General features: G+C 38.5%; 1 protein-coding gene across 2 annotated transcripts in view; it reads left to right on the forward strand.

The window, feature by feature from the left end:
* dapk1 (death-associated protein kinase 1) overlaps nucleotides 1-20,750 on the forward strand; it is a gene marked incomplete at both ends in the record, with an annotated part of 62,586 nt that overhangs the window by 37,832 nt on the left and 4,004 nt on the right. Inside the window, 13 exons of one of the 2 annotated variants that reach the window (XM_083904953.1) lie at nucleotides 1,730-1,822; nucleotides 4,039-4,158; nucleotides 5,175-5,273; nucleotides 6,192-6,290; nucleotides 7,377-7,475; nucleotides 8,440-8,637; nucleotides 9,177-9,374; nucleotides 10,677-10,775; nucleotides 14,694-14,771; nucleotides 17,348-17,561; nucleotides 19,580-19,765; nucleotides 19,884-20,090; nucleotides 20,445-20,583. In XM_083904953.1, the coding sequence (XP_083761079.1) occupies nucleotides 1,730-1,822; nucleotides 4,039-4,158; nucleotides 5,175-5,273; nucleotides 6,192-6,290; nucleotides 7,377-7,475; nucleotides 8,440-8,637; nucleotides 9,177-9,374; nucleotides 10,677-10,775; nucleotides 14,694-14,771; nucleotides 17,348-17,561; nucleotides 19,580-19,765; nucleotides 19,884-20,090; nucleotides 20,445-20,583 (1,829 nt within the window). The remainder of the gene's footprint in view (nucleotides 1-1,729; nucleotides 1,823-4,038; nucleotides 4,159-5,174; nucleotides 5,274-6,191; nucleotides 6,291-7,376; nucleotides 7,476-8,439; nucleotides 8,638-9,176; nucleotides 9,375-10,676; nucleotides 10,776-14,693; nucleotides 14,772-17,347; nucleotides 17,562-19,579; nucleotides 19,766-19,883; nucleotides 20,091-20,444; nucleotides 20,584-20,750) is intronic. The other variant, XM_083904952.1, reaches the window with a different exon arrangement.

Consider the following 20,750-nt stretch of genomic DNA (forward strand, 5'->3'; position numbering starts at 1 on the left):
TTACATCTGCAAATGATGACAATATACGGTAAACCTCAGCTCTAAAGTGATTTTCAAAGCACATTCTCTGGTGACTCAATGAATGCCATCATGAGTGTACTGTATATGTATATGGGCGCAAAAATTTATCCCAGCTACTGCATTCAGACTCCTCCCCCTTTTAAAAATGCTTAGCTGTTGTTTTGTTGCCTTTCCTCTGCTGGTTAGCACATGGTGTAAACCATTGAGGGGCTTGTCTCACTGAGCACCTTGTTAGACAGCTACAACTCGATGTCAGATTTTACTACCATATCACGCCTCCCTGCACTGCTCCACACTCTCCCTCCTCCTTTCCCCACTTTAGCCGTTAGCCTACTTCTTGCTATTTTCAAAATCAGCAATTGGGTAATCTTCAAGATTTCTTTTATGTGTAATAGAAAAACAGGAGGCTTGTTTTATTCCAGAAGTAATTAGACTTGTGAGGAAAAGAAATATAAATTGTGGTTGGAATTGACTGTATTTTACTAAGTAAGTAGACATCCGCCATTATTTTTGGGCGAGGCTTCTGGGTTCAGCATTTCTCGTCAGCAGTAATGTGCGTTAACGCAGCAGGCAGTACAACAAATTTGAAAGTTAAAGTGAAAGGCTTTAACCAATTTTTATTCCTCCTCCGAGGAATAAGTAAACGCGTTGTTGCTGAAAGCCTTACATTTCTAGGAGCCACTGGAGAGTCCCTAAGTCTGTTTGTTTCACTTTGTTTCCATTAAACCTATGGAGACCATCAGGTACCGTAGAAGTGGCTGGTCTTTTAAATGCTGGTAAAACTTCTAAGGCAACATCTAATAAAGACATCAGCAGCCACAGGTAAAACCAGAGGTAGACATTATTAAGTGTTAGGGTGCTTTCACACCTACAGCATTTGGTGCGCACCAGGTGTGAATGTAATCTCGGTCCTTTGGTGCGCACCAAATCAACCAGGTCTCGGACCACTTTATCCGCCCTACTGTGGTACGGTTCCTCAGGTGTGAAAGCAACTAAACCAAATGGGACGAAACCGTCTAGTTTAATGCATTATGGGTATGAGATACAAGAAGCCGCATCGTGCCCGGTGGGAATGTTCACATTGATTAGAGTGGCAGCAATCCGCTCCGGTGACCGTGCCACTTACGTTCCCCGGCGGTGACACGCCCGGTGGAAATCTGGTTCCGGTGCCGATGGTCTTTGCGGTCTATTTTGCTTCGTTTAGAACTCTACATATGTGAAAGCAAACCGTACCTACGTCTGTTTGCTACATTGTAACATTTTTCTGACTGGTGCGGACCAAAGCAATCGAACTATAGGTGTGAAAGCGCCCTTAGTTAGTGTTCTGAGTTGGTGTCCCAAGTAACAGTTGATATAGTTGTGTACTTAAAACGTCTGTTGAACACAGAGCGAAAGTACAAAATCATTAAAAATATCTTCATGTGTTAATTAAGAGCACTTCCTCATTTTGTTTCCTCGAACTTTACACGGATGTGGAACTGACCTGCCATTCCCATTTTCAAGAAAGATTGTTCGCAGATGCGTGAAGGAAGCGAATACCGGTAGTGGGGGGTTAAAAAGTAATCTAACAGTGTGATACGAGGTCAAGTAACTATAGTAAAATTAAATAGAAATAAAACTTGCTTTATGCGTGCACCTGCCTGAGTGTTCATACACCACATTAACACATTATAGATCTCGGTCATGTAACATTTCCTCTTTTTTCCAGCAATCCGTCCGCCTCATCTCCTTATGCAACCGTCTGTCCCGGTCCTTCTTGTCCAGAAGCAACATAAGCGTGGCGCGTAGTGATGACACACTGGTAAGAACTCAAAGAACTCCTTTTCTCATTTAGACTGTAGTGACAGATGCAACAACAAAGCTATAAATGTGACCTGAGAAAAAATGTCAAGCATGCCGATGTTTGACATGTTATCTCCACAATCCTATCTTATGAGCCTAATAAATGTAATTAACCAGAGACTATTAGATTAATGAGTTTCAATTTGCTTTTGGTGAAGCGCATTAACTCATTGGGAGCATGAGCTCTCAGTTACAGCTCTGGAATTTTCAGCTCAACAATCTTGCTAAGAATCTCAAGCTTCTACATGTAATTGATCTGTTTCTCTTTTCCTCCCAAGTGCCACAGGCCAGATGTTTGCAGAATTGTAGGAAGTTAATTTCAGTGTGCGTGTGCGTGTGCGTGTGCGTGTGCGTGTGCGTGTGCGTGTGCGTGTGCGTGTGCGTGTGCGCAAGCGTTGTGTGTGTATTACCTTACAACCTGGCTGAGCTGGCAGGAATGTGCCTCCAGAGAAGGAAAGTCTTCATTTGAGACAGAGTTTATGTTATTTGTGTGCGTAAAAGTTGATAGTGATAAGCCTTAGAGGTGTAAACACTGCAGCGTCTGTTGGAGGCTTAATCATTTACGAGGCATTAACAGCAGGCCAAGGCCGGACCTCCTTCCTTAATGGATTACATAGCAACCTCATTGTGCCACAGGTGAGCTTGAAGGTATAAATTCACATGTCATAGATGCTGTGCCCCCTGTAGTACATAAACAGAACTGCAGCTGAGGTTTTCTGTTTACAAGTTCAAGTTTCACTATAAATCATTGTTTTAATGGCTGAGCAGTTTCAGGGTTAAGTGCTTTTCTTTTTCCTCAGTAGGTTTTAGTGCAGTTTCTCTCTTTATAGATTTTCAACTAAGGAAAGTGTCTGCTCCTGTCTCTTTTCCTGTTCTTCTGTACTTCATGTCCTCATCTAACCCTAACCCTTTAAATGAGATGGCAGAGGTTGTATGCTGGTATTTGGAACAAAGTAAGACACATTTGTAAGACAAAGACATCTCAGCTAACCAAATCAAAGAGGGTAGTCTAGGGGCAGGTGCATTGACTCACAAGTGAACCGATAAACTGCTGATAAAGCACACTGCAAGTTTTTATATAGTTATGACGTTTGAGTTATAGTAACCAAAGCTCTAGTGCATCATCAAGCCATATTTCTACACATGCCTAAAAAGTCCTGAACTGAAATGTTTTTCTGTTTTTACTACATCATTCTTTACTCCACATGAAGAGGAGAATATCTGTGTTTGCTTTATGTGCACTTTAAATTTATTTTTGTTTTATTCCTTTCAGTTCTGTTTACAATGAAGTTAAGCATGCTAACCAGCAATCTCTGATCAATCTCATCACTGCAGTGTGCAGGCTTCCCTCAGAAAGCTCATGATAACCTCTTCTTAATAAGCTTCTGGCATGAAACCATGTTCAGCAGTGGAGAAAACTCACTTACAGCCTCTTTGATAATAATAAATCAGTATTTGCTGGCAAATATTCCTCCTGTTCATTATGTCTAATCATTGCAGCACGAAGTCATAATGTCAGTCAGTCAGCGAAACTTTTCACTTTTGAGGATGTTTCCTTCTTGAGTTTCTATGTTGACTCTCATCCGCTGTCTATTACTAGAAGAAAGTCATAAACATCCCTCCCATCCTGTGTCATGAATTGGCATTTTTGAAAGATAATCCCAAACCACCATGGTTATAGTGAGTCTCCGGCAGTCATGAGTTTGGAGCTCATTTATATTTGTGTTGTGTTTTCAGCTCTCTGCACTGCTTTAGTCATGGCTCCCCCAGCAGGGAAGTTATGTCAAGGAATGTAGCAGGAAAACACGCTTGGCTAAACAAATGCCACATCGGCCTTGCCTCCTATCCCTGCCTTTCTCCTTCTCATCTCTGTGTGCAGCAGAGCGTCACAGTCAATTTCTGTCTGGTTTAAGGTTATTAGGTCACATGTCACCACCAGCGAAGAAAAAACTGTGTGTTGATAATACATGTTGAAAATAAATTGTAGATTAAAATGGAAGTTCAACTATTTTTTATGTTTGTTTATATGCGCTTTGGTGCCTGAAGAAGGGATGATTTCGAGCGCATGCTAGCATGTGATAGAAATGGGGAAAAAAATGATTCACATTATTAACACTCACAGGACTCGATCGTCCTATGAGCAGCAGAAGAGTGACTGTTGTTTCTCCTGTCTAGGATGAGGAAGACTCCTTTGTGATGAAAGCCATCATTCACGCCATTAATGATGACAATGTGCCTGGTCTGCAGCATCTGCTCAGCTCTTTGAACAGTTATGACGTCAACCAGCCCAACAAGGTGACTAACACAGATAGAGGCTCTCTAATATAAAACTGCACAGACCTTTTTTATCACAGCAGCCACTGCTTCATGTATTAATAGAAACAGTCAGACACAACTGTTACATTTACATTAAAGGCTTAACAGAACTGAACCTTCATTAATATTATAATGTGTGGAAAGGGCTACAGTGAAAGGTCTTCACCCTTTATATTCTTTAAACCCTTGTTACCTTTGGTATCAGAATTAACTGCTAAACTTATTCATTATGTGTGGTGTGATCCAAGCCAAAACCCCTTTATATTTTGGAGTGGATCTAGTTAAGTGGGAGGATAAAGGACTATTTTTCATTTTAATTTTATGTATTTATTTATTGATTGATTGATTGATTTATATATCTTATATCTTGTATCTCTATAATTGTGTATAATTGATAATATCTTAATTTGTTGACTTACATTACTCACAAAAAAGTTATTTAGGGATATTCGACACAGTTATCTTTATGAAAAGTTCATGCCACAGTGATATTTAAGTCCAGGGCATTTAAGTAGAAGGATGCAATGGTAATGACTTTATCTCAAACAAGAGCTAACAACAGTGATGGCAATACCACAACGAAAAATCTCAATGTCTCAATAACTTGATTGATCAATTTTAAAGTCTTGTCCTGGTCTCATGATGTCAACATTTGAACATCATGATGAAGACGACTGTTTGATGTAGTGGTTAAATTTGTAATGAGACAGATTTTTGCAGTTAATCACCTTTTTAGAGAACAGCATGTTAGTCAATAAGTACTGAAACATTGAACAATTGGACATGTGCATTCAAAAGTTTAGAGAAGGTTAACTTAATTTCACCTGTAAAGGTTATAGTGCATTTTAGGTGCATTCTGAAATGTAATCCAAAAGCCTGTGAGTAGTGTGTATGTCATAAATGTCTTCCATACATTGATTCAATGAAGTTGGTGGATAACAAGATACGACATTACTTGTTTTTTTACGACATATCTGTAATCGGGATTCTTGCAGCATGGGACACCACCACTCCTGATTGCAGCTGGCGGTGGAAATATTCAGATCATTGAGGTTTTGATGAGGAAAGGTGCAGAGATCCAGGCCCATGACAAGGTAAAGACTTGGCTGTTTGCTGTAATCAGTGTGAATCTGACAACCAGCTGTTTACTTTAATAGACAGGCATTTAAATTGTTAGAGCTGCAACAATTAAGCTTGACAGATGTGATTATGACAGATGCCATCAATACCCAAAATAGATACATCCATGAAATTGCACTCAGCTGTGCTGCACTTTTAGGTAATAGGCTACCATATGATAATTGTAAAATATTGAGGAAAAACCCTTTAGATAAGTAAATGGTACATGCAAAGACAACTTCATAAGATCTAAACTACAAACACTGTCCTCAGTTTTTACATTTTTCATTTTGTCATAGTGAAGAGATACATTTCACCATATCACCAAGCTCTGAAGTGAATAAAGGACATATGTTGTGGTTTTCATGGGAAGGTAATGACTTTTTCCAAAAAGGATTCGGAAGAAATCTATTCTGTGCTTGAATAAATTCGACCCCTACTCTGATGCAAGCAATGCAAGTCTAAGTAGTTAAAATATAACTTGTAAAAATTACACAATTTAATTACAGACTTTGCAATTAGTTTATTGCATGGTTTTCAATTGTGACTTAAATGTGTGAGTACTTGGTGTTGTTTGTAGCATAAAACATAGCAAAGTCCTCAGGATTACAAGAATGGAAGCTTTGTTTTGAAATTCCTGACACATTGTTACCAGTTATCAAGGAGAATCAGTCTTAAACCATCGCCACTGTCTGACTTTCAGTAAACGTGACGAGCACAGCTTGAATATTTATTCCATTTATTCCTAGTTTAGAAAATGTGCCGTACAATATGTTAGAAGTATATGTTCATGTCTTCTGGCTGCAGACACAGTTCCTGTGAGCTTGATGTTACTGTATATCGTAAAGGCCATGGGTAAATCCTGCTTTTTTTTCCCTCCTCGTTTCCTTTAGAGTGGAGCCAACGCTATCTACTACGCAGCGAGACACGGCCATGTCGAAACCCTGAAATTCCTTCATGAAAAGAAATGTCCACTGGATGTTCAAGATAAGGTGGAACTACCTTCCTATCTCTACCTGTCTCACAGTCACATAATTATAAGCACACAAAAACAGACATTCTGACCATGACTCACCTTACTGTATATCTATGAGCAGTTGCTCATGTACTCCTACACCATTAAAGCTCTTGAGAGCCATTACTTCGACTCTCCAAAATGCCCCAAAACAAACAAACACTCACAAATGCACATTCACAAATTGACACTCACAGACAGCACGCACCTGGGGAGAAAACCAGTTACTCTGGCACTTTATCAGCGTATTTGCTGTTGCTATAGAAACGGTTCTTGCTGAGAAAGATGGGTTGTGTGAACGTGTGGGTGTTTGCTTTTGATGCTGGTTTGATGCTGCCCTCCATCATAGAGCTTGCGTGGAGAGACCAAATCCCGAAAGCATTTTTGAAATCGCTTCAAACATTTTGCCTGATAGTGGTCCCTCCTCTGTCTGAGACAGGGAAGACTCCTCCACCACCACCAGAGCTAATTTACACTCGAGGCACTTACCTGATTATTATCTAGTTCCTGCCCAAAGATTATTTATGTTTCATTTTACTTTATTACACTATAAACCTAAATCACAAGTCGAGGTATAATGTGTATCCAGTAATTGCCTTAAAGTTGTAAGTCCTTTCAACACCTTTTTAACAAGGTTTCTCTTTGCTGTTTTATATAATCTCCTCTGATTAAATTGTTTTCTCTCACGATATTATTTTTAGTGGTGGACTTTCACATCAACAATTGAACACCACGTCTTGGTTATTGGTTCACATAACCTTCTTCCCTGTTTACAAGCTCCTGCTCTGACTGGCAGCTATACTATTAGAGCCGTTAAATCAATGAAGAAGTGTTTGGGAAGTCGCTGACTCAGAGCTAAAACAGTTGACATAGCGGAAGCATTTGATAGCCGTTATTTTTATACCTCTAAGTGCTAACATGTTGAACTTCATATGTAGTGATTTATGTGCACAAAAGCCTTCTGTGGTTTATTTTAAAATGTAGTCAACAAAAGTTTTATTTTTAAATGCTGAACAAGTTACATCAGTATATTCTTCTCTCTTGTGTTGCACTTTTCCCACAGTCTGGAGAGACGGCTCTTCATGTTGCAGCTCGCTATGGCAATGTGGATGTGGTGAACTACCTGTGCAGCATCAGAGCCAACCCAGACCTGGCTGACAGGGTAAGCACATGTGCACATGTACACTACTGTTCAAAAGTTTGGGCTCACTTAGAAATGTCCTAATTTTTGAAGGAAAAGCTCTTTTTTTCAATGAATACAACATTAAATGAATCAGAAATACACTCTATACATTGTTAATGTGGTAAACGACTATTCTAGCTGCAAACGTCTGGTTTTTAATGGAATATGTACATAGGTGTATAGAGGCCCATTTCCAGTGTTCTAATGGTACACTGTGTTTGCCAAAAGCGTTAGAAGGCTCTTGGATGATTAGAAAACCCTTGAAAACCCTTGTTCAATGATGTTAGCACATCTGAAAACAGTTTTGCTGGTTCTTTGACAAAGGGCAAAATTATTATTTGTAATAAAAATATTATTTCTAATCTTGCCAATGTCTTGACTATATTTTCTATTCATTTTGCAATTCTTTTGATGCATAAAAGTGTGACTTTTGGTGGTAAATACACAAAAAACTTTTGAATGGTAGTGTATATTTGAGAATGTTTCGTGTTTTTATTACAGCTGTCAATGTTATTTCATATTTTATTTCAATTTGTATCAGAAATATATGTTTTTTTTAATTCAGAAACACTTTTACTTTGAAATTCTGTGAAATATCGTCATGAATATCGTCATTGCCCTATATTGTGATATGATTTTAGCACAGCTGAAAACAGTTTTGCTGGTTCTTTGACGAAAGCAAAGCTTGAAGGGGAAAATTGTTATTTTGAATGAAAATTATTATTTCTAATCTTGTCAATGTCTTCACTATATTTTCTATTCATTTTCATAAAAGTGTAACTTTTAATGGAGAACACCAAAAAATTGTAAAAATGATCCCAAACTGTTGAACGGAAGTGTACATAAACAATTGACAAATGATCTTGTGAACATCAAAGGTGCCCTTCTCCCACCAAAGGATGCAGGTGTTTTATTCTGTCTTGGTCTACATTTCTATCTCCAGGAGCAGGAGACCCCGCTGCACTGTGCTGCCTGGCATGGGTACTCACCAGTAGCCCGGGCACTCTGCCAGGCTGGCTGCCATGTGGATGTGAAGAACCGCGAGGGCGAGAGTCCGCTGCTGACGGCGTCTGCGCGAGGTTTTGTGGACATCGTGGAGTGTCTGGTGGAGCACGGGGCGGATCTGAAAGCGACCGACAAGGTAGTAAGCGATTTAAGTTCTGTTAGTTCAACACAGCATACACATTTGTCACACTTTTTTGACTTCTGTTGGATTGTAAAGTTTGAGCACAACATGCAGTGTACAATGACGAGGCAGGCTTTACTGTTGATGCTGTATGAGACAGAAAAGGAGTCTGAATATCACCTCCTTCGGGGTATTCTCGGTGCTTCTGGGCCTGCCTGAGGGTTTCCTCCCATCCGGTTGTACTAAGTTCATCTTAAAAACAAAAAAAAGATTTTAATTAGTCCTGAGGGGATGAACTTATCACAGGCAAAAAAACAAACAAAAAAAACAAATGAGAACAAAGAAGTTTGAATAATTACAATGAACCACTGAAAGAAAATACAAAGTTGAAAAAGAAAATCTGAAGGAATCGCTTCTTTTGTTAAAAACAGAAAAGTTATGACGTGATCTACTGTATCACCATGGGTAATAGCCTGATAAAACACCTGTGTGTTGAATCCGCTGTGTTTGATAGGATAGGAGGAGAGATTTACTGTTTGTGTGTTTGTGTCCAGGACGGCCACACTGCCCTTCACCTGGCCGTTCGAAGGTGTCAGGTTGAAGTGGTCCGTTGCCTACTCAGACACCATTGCCACTTGGACCAGCAGGATCGCCATGGCAACACGCCACTACACATCGCCTGCAAGGATGGAAACCTGCCCATTGTCATGGCAATCTGTAATGCCAAGGCCAGCCTCGACCTCGCCAACAAGGTGACAACCACCACGCCCATGTTCATTTAGAGTGACAGCAAAGACACAACTTCCCCAACACAGATTTAGCTTTCCTTACTGATTGATGAAAATCCTTTATCGTCTCTTTTTGCACCCTTTACAGTCTTGTAGACGGATGGAATTTCCATCAAATCTACACCCAATAACCTTCAATGACTACCTGGAAACATTCTAGAAGTGCATGTCAATTCATTCAAATCTTCCTGGTCCCATAAATATTGATGCTCATCTTGCAAATACAGCTATTGTATTTCATCTTGCAGCTACACACTGGCAGTTTTATTTGATGTATAACATACTACATACATAATGGAAAAATAATGCTGGGATTTTCTGTAAATACACACATCTTAAAGATTTTAACTCTATGACTACAATCTTACTCTATAAGTGAGATATTCGATATACTGAAAGTTCTGTACTAAAATCCAGGTAAATTAATTTGAACTGACCTCTAATTTCAGTTTTGATATATCGTATAAATCTTTTGCCAAGAAAATTGTCTGGCAGCTTTTGGCTGACAGATCTCACACACCTGATTTACAGTTATATTTGAAAAACCTCACCTTTGTTTGCCCATTATCAAGGCACGACTAACCACACTTATTTCTCCAGTCTTTTTATTTTAAAACCATGCATTTCAATGCATTCTGTGATGGGCAGGCAGCACTTCCAGTGATGTTATTTATTTATTCATTATTTTTCAGTTTCTGCCTTTTATTAAAAACCTTATCACACACTTCTGAGTCTGTGTCTGGACCTGTCTTCACTGTCAGATGAAGACACTGGGGAGTCAAACACATCTACTGTTTTTTTACAGCAGATTGGAGCAGGATGTATGCTTCCTTGTTCTTTTTATTTTTTTTAATGTAATACAAGACATTTATTTCACAAATGGAGGTTGTGGTACAGGTTGCATTGCGTTTCCATCCTCTGATTTTCCATGGAAATGAATGACATGAGAGTACATCCTATTTCTTTGAGGATATACATTTGTACATGGTAAAAACAAATGTGTATATCCTTGTATAGACGATTTGAAAACAACAACAAAACTATGTTAATCTGATCAACAACTACAACAACAAAACTATGTTAATCTGATCCCACAACTGAAAGTATGTTCTCCGTCATCCAACCAGAATCTCAGAATATCCAGTGTCCTATTTTTTATTTTTATTTGTTTTAATAATTCCTTGATCATTTTCGCCGAAAAATAACGTGACCTTTTCGCCATTTGTCGCCTTTCACTGACTGAAAACTCTTTCTCTGTTCACCTAGTATGACAGAACTCCCCTCCACCTGGCTGCTAACAACGGGAGTCTTGAGGTGGTTCGCCATCTCTGCCTGGCCGGTGCCAACATTGACGCCGTCACAAACGTTAGTCTGAATACAGTTTTCTTCCTTTCACTGTTTCCCTTCACAATGTGCACACGCTGTATTACGTAATGTAGCTTATATCAGACACTGCAGATAAATAAGTGAGTGTGGTTATTTTTTCACTACAACATGGCCTCTTATCATTTTGATTAATTACACTGTCAGTCACCTCGCTGTATGAGCCGCTGCTGCTCACAGTGGAGAAACACGTCCATGTATAGAACATTAATCACCAGAAGATATTGTGTGAATCGTATGTCTTCTGAGGGTGTTGCCATGGTCCAGTGAACTGGTGTATACCATATACGCTTTTAGTCTCTATTTGTTGATGAAATGTTTTATGTTTTTGTCTTAGGCTGTAGATGAATATCTTCACATACATGCCTTATAAAAATGACAATGCTGCCATCAGCATCTTAATGCAAACAGGATTTAATTGCAGATATGATCGTAAAACCTAATAAGCTTAAAGTGTTCCGTCCTATTCATTACTGAAATTGACTTGACCCTTTTAAACCCAGATACTTGCCTTTAATTTTCCTTAAAGCTTCACTCGTTTGATCACTTCTCCTTATTTGATCTGTACATCATACTCTCATATTCTGACTAATATATTTAAAACCATATCAGAAACTCCTGTCTATCCAGCCACAGATTTGAAAAAGCTGTAAGATCTTAACTGAAGGTTTAAAACCCTGACACATGAAATGTAAAAGGGTTTAACCTGCCTTTCACCTTGTATCAGCTGGGATTGACTCCAGCTTCCCCACAACCCTCGTGTGGAGAATAAAGCGGCAAACAATGAATGAATGAAGTCTTGGGACTGCTGATTGACTTCATGACTGTTTGTGATTTAGTGAATAATTTAAATTTTAAAAGTTTTTTAATTAATTTTTATTTAAAAAGACAGAAACTAATTTCATCACAAAGTACCATATGGGGTTAGCATGGTCTCAATTGGTACCATAAAGGACTATTTGATTCATTTTAAAACAAACAAACACATGTTCGCATGTCTTAAAGGAAACTCTGACATTGCATTACTTCAGTCAGTTGTTTTCTGCAGACTCTGAACAGCAGGTGAGAACTTTTGTCAAAGGGCACAGAATCCAATAGAGAGCAGACTCGGTACGAGGAGTCAGAGACCAGATTGAGTTTTATGTCTGGATGTGAGTGTTTGACCTCACAGATTGGCTGCATGCAGTAATCTTTGAATGCTTCACAGAAGGCTGTTTTGTAGCTACTCCTTGCTCTAACCCCTGATGCAACTGAGAATTTAAAAACTTCAGCTCTTCCAGCTGATATATTTCTCGAGGCTCTGTTCTGTGTTATCCATGTCCAAAGGCTTGGGTGCCCTGTGATATGGTACTTAATAACCTTCTCTGTTAAGAATAGTGGAGGAAAAATGTTGGAAGCCTGTGGAACAGGAAACAATAAACATTAGCAAAGTGTGGCTATACAGTAAATGTAAACGTAAAAGTCAGACAAGCCAAAATCAAAAATCCACCTTCAACCACTTCAAGAAACACATGCTGAAGCTTTTGGAATGACCCTCCCATTCCACTCACATTTAACCATCTCTGAAATGCATCATTGGAAAAGATTGTAATCATGCTGCATGTGCAACACACCCTAAAAACAGCTTAGAATGTCATGTAATGGTGATTTATTGGAGAATTTCCCCTTAGAAAATGTTTGGTTTCAGTCCCGGCAGTGATCTGTTCATTATTCATTTACTTTTGAGGAAGTGCGTAAATACTGTGTTCCTAAATCACAGTTTTGAGTTTGCATGTTCTCCCCGTATGTGTGGGTTTTCTCCAGGTTCTCCGGCTTCCTCCCACAGTCCAAAAATATGCAATATAGGGATATTGACCGAAGATGTGAGACTGAATGGTTGAATGGTTTGTCTCTATATGTGGCCCTGTGACAGACTGGCGAACTGTCCAGGGTGCACCCCGCCTATAGGATAAAGTGGTAGAAAATGAATGGACAATGTACAGAGCTCATAAAATATTGTCCAGGATTATATATAAAACATTTTGAGCCAAAATGCTGATTGTTAGGGTTAGTTCATCTTGGCTTGTTTCTGAGATGCTTGACTAAATCTGGTCAATCGGTATTTTGTAAATGAATTTCACCTGATGTAATTCTGGCTTTATTCAGAAATTTGGAGGTGTTTTAATGGATATTTTAATGGACAGTGCTGTCAGATCTCTCACACTGAATTTTCTCCCTGCATTCTCTGGCTGTTAATATTGTATGACAGCTTAAGTGTGTACTGGGATGTTTAATTCATTGTCCAGTGCCTTGCAGTTGGTGGTTGCGCAGCAGTTGGATGAGGAAAAAGAAAGCTCAAGGTTACATTTCTATGATTTGTTCTGTTACAACTTCTCACTGGATGGTGTCAGGAAGAATACATTTGATTTGGTGGAGTCCAGTATGTACCACTAGTTCATGACACTCTTTAAACACATTTTAAATAACACACTTGCAAAAGCATTTTCAGGCATTTTCTCCAAAACATAGACAAGATCATCTTGTGTTTATGTTCAGTTTAGTGTCAAACAGACAGCCGGTGCTGTGTTGCTGCCAACCATCAGTAGTAATAATTGTGACACTTTGTAGTCACATGGATTTGCTGGTGAATTAATCAACACCAAGTGGTCATTTTTGGTTCAAGCTGCACTTCATTTGCATTTGCATTTCACTGATCCAAACATCTTAAAGGTCAATTTCAGTTCTACCGCTCTTACAGTATTATGTGACCTTATCAGATGGAGGTTTTACAGAAGGATAAGTGCAAATCAGAGCTAGAAAATGATAGGAAAGATAGTTGTTTGAATAATGAATCAATCAGTTTTTGTTCACCATCACAAGCTGAGCTCAGTATCCTCTGCTTCACTGCTCTGTAGAGATGGGAAGTGATGTGTGGGTGTTTCAGGCTGTTGATGCTGTGTTTTTTTCCCTGTGGAGCAGCAGCCAGAGCCGGACAGTGACAGATGGCTGAGTTAGTGAAAGAGACATGAAAGTTGTCTTGGGACTTTGGTGCTTCTGTGTCTGTGTGTTGAAGAGAAAGTAACAATCAGGTCCACTTAGATGAAGAGGAAAATTGTGAGGATGTACTGGAAGACTCAGCTTTGAAACTCCAGTCTTTTAATGGAATCTTATATACATCTTATACTGGGTGTTCAAGGCTGGTGGTGAAGTATTTTAATGCTCTTAAACATAAATGCGAACCATTTTTGAAAGCTCTTTTGAGCTTTTTGCATCATTGATTTTAATTTTGTTGTTAAAACTGATAAATGTTAATTGAACCCTATAAATAAACAATTGATTCTCTTTTTTTTGGTAACACTTTATATTAAGGAACACATTCACCATTAACTTGGTGCTTACTAACATATATAAATAGCATAATAGCCCTTTATTAGTAATCATTAAGCACCTATTAACCCCTTATTCTACATAACCTTATTCTACCTCTATTACAGCATGAATTAAGATTCTTCAAAAATAAGGTGTTAATACGTGCTTAATATAAAGGGCTAGTATGCTACATATATGCATGTTAGTAAGCACCTAGTTAATGGTGAATATGTTCCTTAATATAAAGTGTTACCCCTTTTTTTTACATTTTTAACTTCCTTTTTGTTATATTATGTCATTTTAAAATTTGATTCAACTGTATGTACATATATATTTATTGGGTGTGGTTTTCACTAGTAATCACTCATTTGCTATTGGCCGCACAAAATCTGAGGCAATGAAAGTTGATTTGTAGTAGCCACTTCATCAGTGGTGCCGATTAACCTAAAAGCCTGTGAGGAGATCGTTTTGCTGAAGATTTATCATAATGTACATTTATCCCTCTTCTTCTTCTTCTTCTTCTTCTTCTTCTTCTTCTTCTTCCTCCTGTAGGACGGAAAGACAGCAGAGGATCTGGCTTCTACTGATCATCATGAACACATAGTGTCATTGTTGGGAAGGCTTAAAAAGGTAAAAAACACACCAAAACCTTTAGTTTAATTTGTATATTTCTAGAAGTTAACTAGTTAAATGTAAAACAAGTTTGTATTATGCAAAACCAGGTTTCACAGACCCTCATCACACATGGTTTATTTCAGTGCAGTGAGCTGTGGAGAGAGACAGGGATGTGTGAGATTAACGCACACTGCCATTTTTAGACTTTGTGGCAGCACTGTTGTCATACGCACAACAGTGATAATGCTCCTGTATCTAAGTGTTTTTGTATTATTTTTTTTATTTTATAGGACAGAATTATCTTAAATGAGTGAGGGGGAGACGGAGAGAATGAGAGACCACAAAGGGCTGATGCCTGAACTAATTTGCCTACTCCTAATCTTGTTTTAGGATCTCTCTGCATTAAATTTGGTCTTCTGCATTTTTCAGCCTGTTAAGGTTATTTAGACGAGGTCTCTCACTTGTAAAATATACTTTAATCTCCTGCAAAAGGTTAAAACCTTCTCCACCTCTTCAAAAATAGTTTGGATCATTGCAGTCAAATGAATCTGAGCACACAATGCTGTATCCATCAGCTGTGAAATAACCTATAAATGTCAGTGTGCCATTTCCAGCACCGTGTTTGACAGAGGTGCTGGCTTCGTTTCACCAGAATAGAAGAACCAGAATTAACTGATCAAATACTAAATCCAGGATGATGTTAAGAACATTGTGGATGGAGGGAACTTGGGTGTTTCAGTATCTCACTTCAAGGCTATTTAATATGCCTGGACACATACTGCTATCATCAACTTAAATACAATTTAGCTCTGTCCTGTGTTCCCACTCTGACTCATGTCACATCCACCAATGCACCCAGAGACCCTTTCTTTTTTTTTTTACCTAAAGTTAAATGTTAGCAACATTATTTCTCATCAGTTTTTCCAGAAAACCTGCTGAGATTCTGTGCAGAGTGTGAAAACACGAAAGCAGCAACTGTGAAAACAGTCATCCTCTGCATATGCTGAGCTAATTTAAGACACTTTTCACACACTGGTGCCAGATTTGAAGGAACGACTGACTTCCCAAGGAACCCAGAGAAAACATGGTGCTTAAAAGAGAGCACATTTATTTTTTATTTTTTTTAAAGTAGTAACAAAAGCAAAAGCGTTGATCTGTGTCTCATCGATAGAAATAAAAAAACTTTCTTTACTGAATATGTCAACATAACCCAGGTGGGAACACAAGTGTTTTTACATCCCACACATCCACTCACAGCATTTGACATCACTTTGGATGTATGACTCATCTATTGGATGATTTCAAAAAACTCTTTGTTTCATGTTAACTGATGTTATCTGTTGAACTGACAGAATTAGAGCGAGGTTTAGACTCAGAGCCAGAGGAGTTTTTTCCCCATGGCACAATATTTTTGTTTCACAGTAAAACAATTAGATTAGTAGAAGGATCCATTCAAATAATTTCTGTAGAGCTGAGCCTAAAAATGAGAGACATTATACTGTCAAAACACAAAATTTAAATTTAAAAGACTTGAAAATTAAGCTAATCAGCCAACATGTATCAATCAGTTATTCTCATTCATGATCATGAGTTTTTTGTACCATGTATTTTATGGAATTTAATCTAAAACAAAAGTATGATTCGCAGCAATAACAGAAAACAAACTAAGCCAGATAATATCCAGATAATGGTACAGTCTTTTAGCTGTGCCTGTGGCCCTAATGATGAAACTGGTCCAGATTTAAATATCATAACAATTATGGTTATGCATATACTGTACATGGTGATATGTGCATTTAGTGCAGGCATCGGTGGTGTCTTCACTCATGAGGATGAGTCATAAACTCTTTGATCCTCTCACTTTTCCTCGAGTGCCTCTTCATATTATAGGCTTTTAACTGGTGGCCATCACCTGACTTTTCATCAAGTGCCATCATTTTCAACAAAGGCAGTCAATACGGATGCTGGATAGCGATATTTTCCTTGAAGAGATGAGTATGTGTGTGTTTGCTTAGTAGACCAGTCAAGTCTCGTTCTCCCACAAATCACTTGGTTTATATGTACACTACTGTTCAAAGGTTTTTCCAAGTTTTCAAAATGAATAGGAAATATAGTCGAGACATTATAAGAAATAATGATTTTTATTCAAAATAATATTTTGCCCTTCAAACTCTACTTAAAAACTGTTTTCAGCTGTGCTAACATCATTGCATAAGGGTTTTCAAGGGTTTTCTAATCATCCAATAGCCTTCTAACGCAATTAGCAAACACAATGTACCATTAGAACACTGGAAATGGGCCTCTATACACCTATATACATATTCCATTAAAAACCAGACGTTTGCAGCTACAATAGTCGTTTACCACATTAACAATGTAAAGAGTGTATTTCTTATTCATTTAATGTTGTAGTCATTGAAAAAAAATAGCTTTTTCTTCAAAAATAAGGACATTTCTAAGTGACCCCAAACTTTTGAACGGTAGTGTATGTTGAAAGCAACTCAATCTAACTACAGCCTGACAGTGCTACTTCCATCTCAAATTGAAAAATTACAAATGAATATCTTCCTGTGCGATTATTATTGTCTCAGGACAACCACAAACTGAGCTACATCCAGCAGCTGCGACCCACTCAGACTGTTCAGCCAAGGATCAAGCTCAAGCTGTTTGGACACTCTGGAGCTGGAAAGAGCACACTGTTGGAGTCTCTGAAATGTGGCATCCTGCGCAGCTTCTTCAGGAGGCGGAGAACTCGCATGACCAACACCCGTCACCCCAACTCCCCCGTCAACTCCAAGCCTGCAGGTCAGTTGCACAAGAATCTGATCAACACAACATTAATCCCACAGTTCACCTGCCAGTGAGTGATCCGTGTGACTTATTCTCTTAAAACAGGCCAGAATAATAAATTTTCCTCTGATATTACTACATATCAGAGAGAGAGAGTTAATTTCCACTTCCCCTTCATTTGTTATTCATCATGTTTATGCCACCGTTTCAACATTTTCAAGCATAAAAGTAATAATTCCAACTTCAGTTATACCAGAGAAAGTTTGTGCATTTTTGTGGTTTCGCTTTGAATTTGTGAAAAAAAAAAGATCACAGATGGAACTAGTTGGTAAATAGAATCATCTAAAAATGATCTGAATCTGGTAACTCTGGTAATATTGATATGTAACACACCCCAGGGTCCCAGATGTGAATGAGCTGAAATCAAAAACATAGGACTCACACCCTTGTTGTTTCATTTTTAAAGATGCTAGAATCGCACACAGATTCTAGCACACAAATGCTACGCTGCGTCTCACTGCTGCTCACTTACCAAAATCACAACTCCAGTTAAGCTAAATATTAACCTTGTTACTACAACAACCTAGTACATAAAGAACCAGCAACATAAAGAAGAAACTTTGTACTACTCCCAGTATTATATTTTGTCATAAGACTCTCTGACTTTTTCAGTGTAGTATGAGAAAACTCCTTTTTGTTTAATCTTCCTCGACATTTACCCTCAATCTGCCCACTACACACACACACTCCGTGTCGCTGTTGTGTCTATTTTGCAGTGCTCAGAGCCATTACCTCCCAGAAAGATTTGATGTTTGCTCAGATAATGTTCATTCATGTGAGCTGTATAGAGTTACTGATCCCATCGTCTATACTATCTGGAAACCTGTGGCCTGTGTGTCAGAGCAGAGAGCTGCATATAAGTGGCTCTTCTCTTTTTCCTCCGTCTTTCATTTCCAGTCGACTTCAGTAACGATCTTTATTGACGGAATTGTTGTAACACGCAAAGACACACAGCTGAGAGGGAACGTGTGTCATCACATTTGTCTTATTGGAGTGGATTTTCATGAGCCTGTTGAAAGTCATGGGGGTGGGAAAACTCCTGGAAACTTTTCCATATACTTTCCATAATAAAAATTCAAAATTGAATAGTTTCCATGGGAATTAATTGGATTTTTTTTCAACCCTACTTGAGAGAGACTCATCTCTTTCTGATTTACTTTTTTGTTTGTCACATGGTGCATTCACACCAAGGCCAAACACTTGAAACCTCAAGCATGTGTTTTCTTTTATTTCTGTTGGTTTGGTTCACTCTCTGACTGATTCAAACTGAGATCATCAACCATCTCCAAGAAAGCAAACAGTATGAGTTGATTTCAACATCACATAGCCAGTGTGTCCAGGAACTACCTTTAACTTTGTGCTTTGACAAAAAACAAAAAAAAACACAAGGTGTGGTCCTGCAGATTATTAAGAAAATCTAGATGTCTTGTTTGCACAGCACAGTTATTTGCTGTAGAGCAGCGCCCCCTTGTGTTAGAAAGTGTGTAAATATTACACACTTTATTACATATAGATACAGTTTATTACACATAGACTTTTGTACAGTTTTCTGTAGAGATTTCTTCATGTTTTTTTTTATTATTTGCTGTATTTTCCTCATTTGTGTAGCAAAAAATTAATGATATGGTTTAAGAGACTTAAAATTATGACACAACATGAGACTATCATGTCTTTCTGGGCAAATTGGAAAAACTCAAGCATCAATCCTTCATACCACAGATGCTTAAATCAATATACTGTAGAATGTTTATGAAGTTCCTTTATATTGCTCCAAAACAATTCAAACAAAAGAAAAGCATCTGAAATGAAAAGTGTAATTTAAAAACAACAAATTTATTCACACTTTTGTAGAACTTGATTTTAAATGTTTTTAGTGTTTTACTTTTCTTTTTCTAAAAGGCCTTTATAAATTGAACATCTTGTCATGTTCCCTCAAGGTGACCCTCTGTTTTTTTTTCCTCTCTGTTCTTTAGTATCAGTGAGCATTTCCAACCTGTACCCTGGCTGTGAGAATGTTAGTGTGCGGAGTCGCAGCATGATGTTTGAGCCCAGCCTCACCAAAGGCGTCCTTGAAGTCTTCTCCCCCGTCAACAACTCTGTGTCGACAGCTGATGAGCAGGCCACAAGGGCCATCGACATCCAGCACACCAACATCCACGGTAAGAACCAGAGAAGCCTCTGATTAACCAAAAGCAAAACCGGAAACAGGTAATATTTCACTCAATATGTGAATATTCATTGGTCAAACTTCACATGTTTCTTTTTTTCCCTCTGTAGGTGTGGGGGACTTCAGTGTGTGGGAGTTTTCAGGGAATCCGGTCTATTATTGCTCGTATGACTACTTTGCAGCCAACGATGTCACATCAATCCACCTGGTCCTGTTCAGCCTGGAGGAGTCCTATGAGACACAGCTGAGCCACATCACCTACTGGCTGAACCTTCTCAAAGCTCTCACCCTGCCACAGGACAACATTGGTGAGGACAGTCTCTACATTCATCCCTGACTGAATGAACAGTGTATCTGCCTGATCTGGCTAAAAACCCTTTAAAAAGCTTTGAATTGCCTCAGATATTTGAATCTAGTCTGATTGTAGCAGGTAAAAAGGGATTGTCTTATAAAGAGAATACAAATAAATGAGCAGTCAAGTGTTATAATACAGTTGGACCCTTAATAGGATCTTTCAACATCTAGGATGTTGAGAAATGTGTAGGAACAGACTTGTTTGTTTGTTTGTAGAGATTAAAACTGATTGATTTTACACCATTTGTGTCAGTTTTCAAGTTTTGGGGGAAATAATATCGACCTGACTTTGTGTGTCTTCTTGTGTGTTTTTCCAGTTTTTGGAGGTCGGATCCAGCAGCCACTTATGGTCGTCCTGGTCGCGACGCATGCTGACCTTGCTGATGTTCCCAGAGCGTTCTCTGGAGACTTCAGCTACGACAAGGAGCGAGCACTTCTTAAGGAAGTCAGGAACAGGTTGGTAATGAAACCACAGAAAATAGGGGGATCCAGAGGGAGGGATTATCGTTGTTGTTGTTGTTTTTGGTAGTCATGTTGTTATTGACAGCATCTCCCTCAATGCAGAGTCAAACAATTCTGAAATGACCTGACTCACAGCAAGTGTTTTTTGTCACATAGATCAT

This window comes from Microchirus variegatus (assembly GCF_963457635.1).
Source record: "Microchirus variegatus genome assembly, chromosome: 18".
Classification (NCBI taxonomy): Eukaryota; Metazoa; Chordata; class Actinopteri; order Pleuronectiformes; family Soleidae; genus Microchirus; species Microchirus variegatus.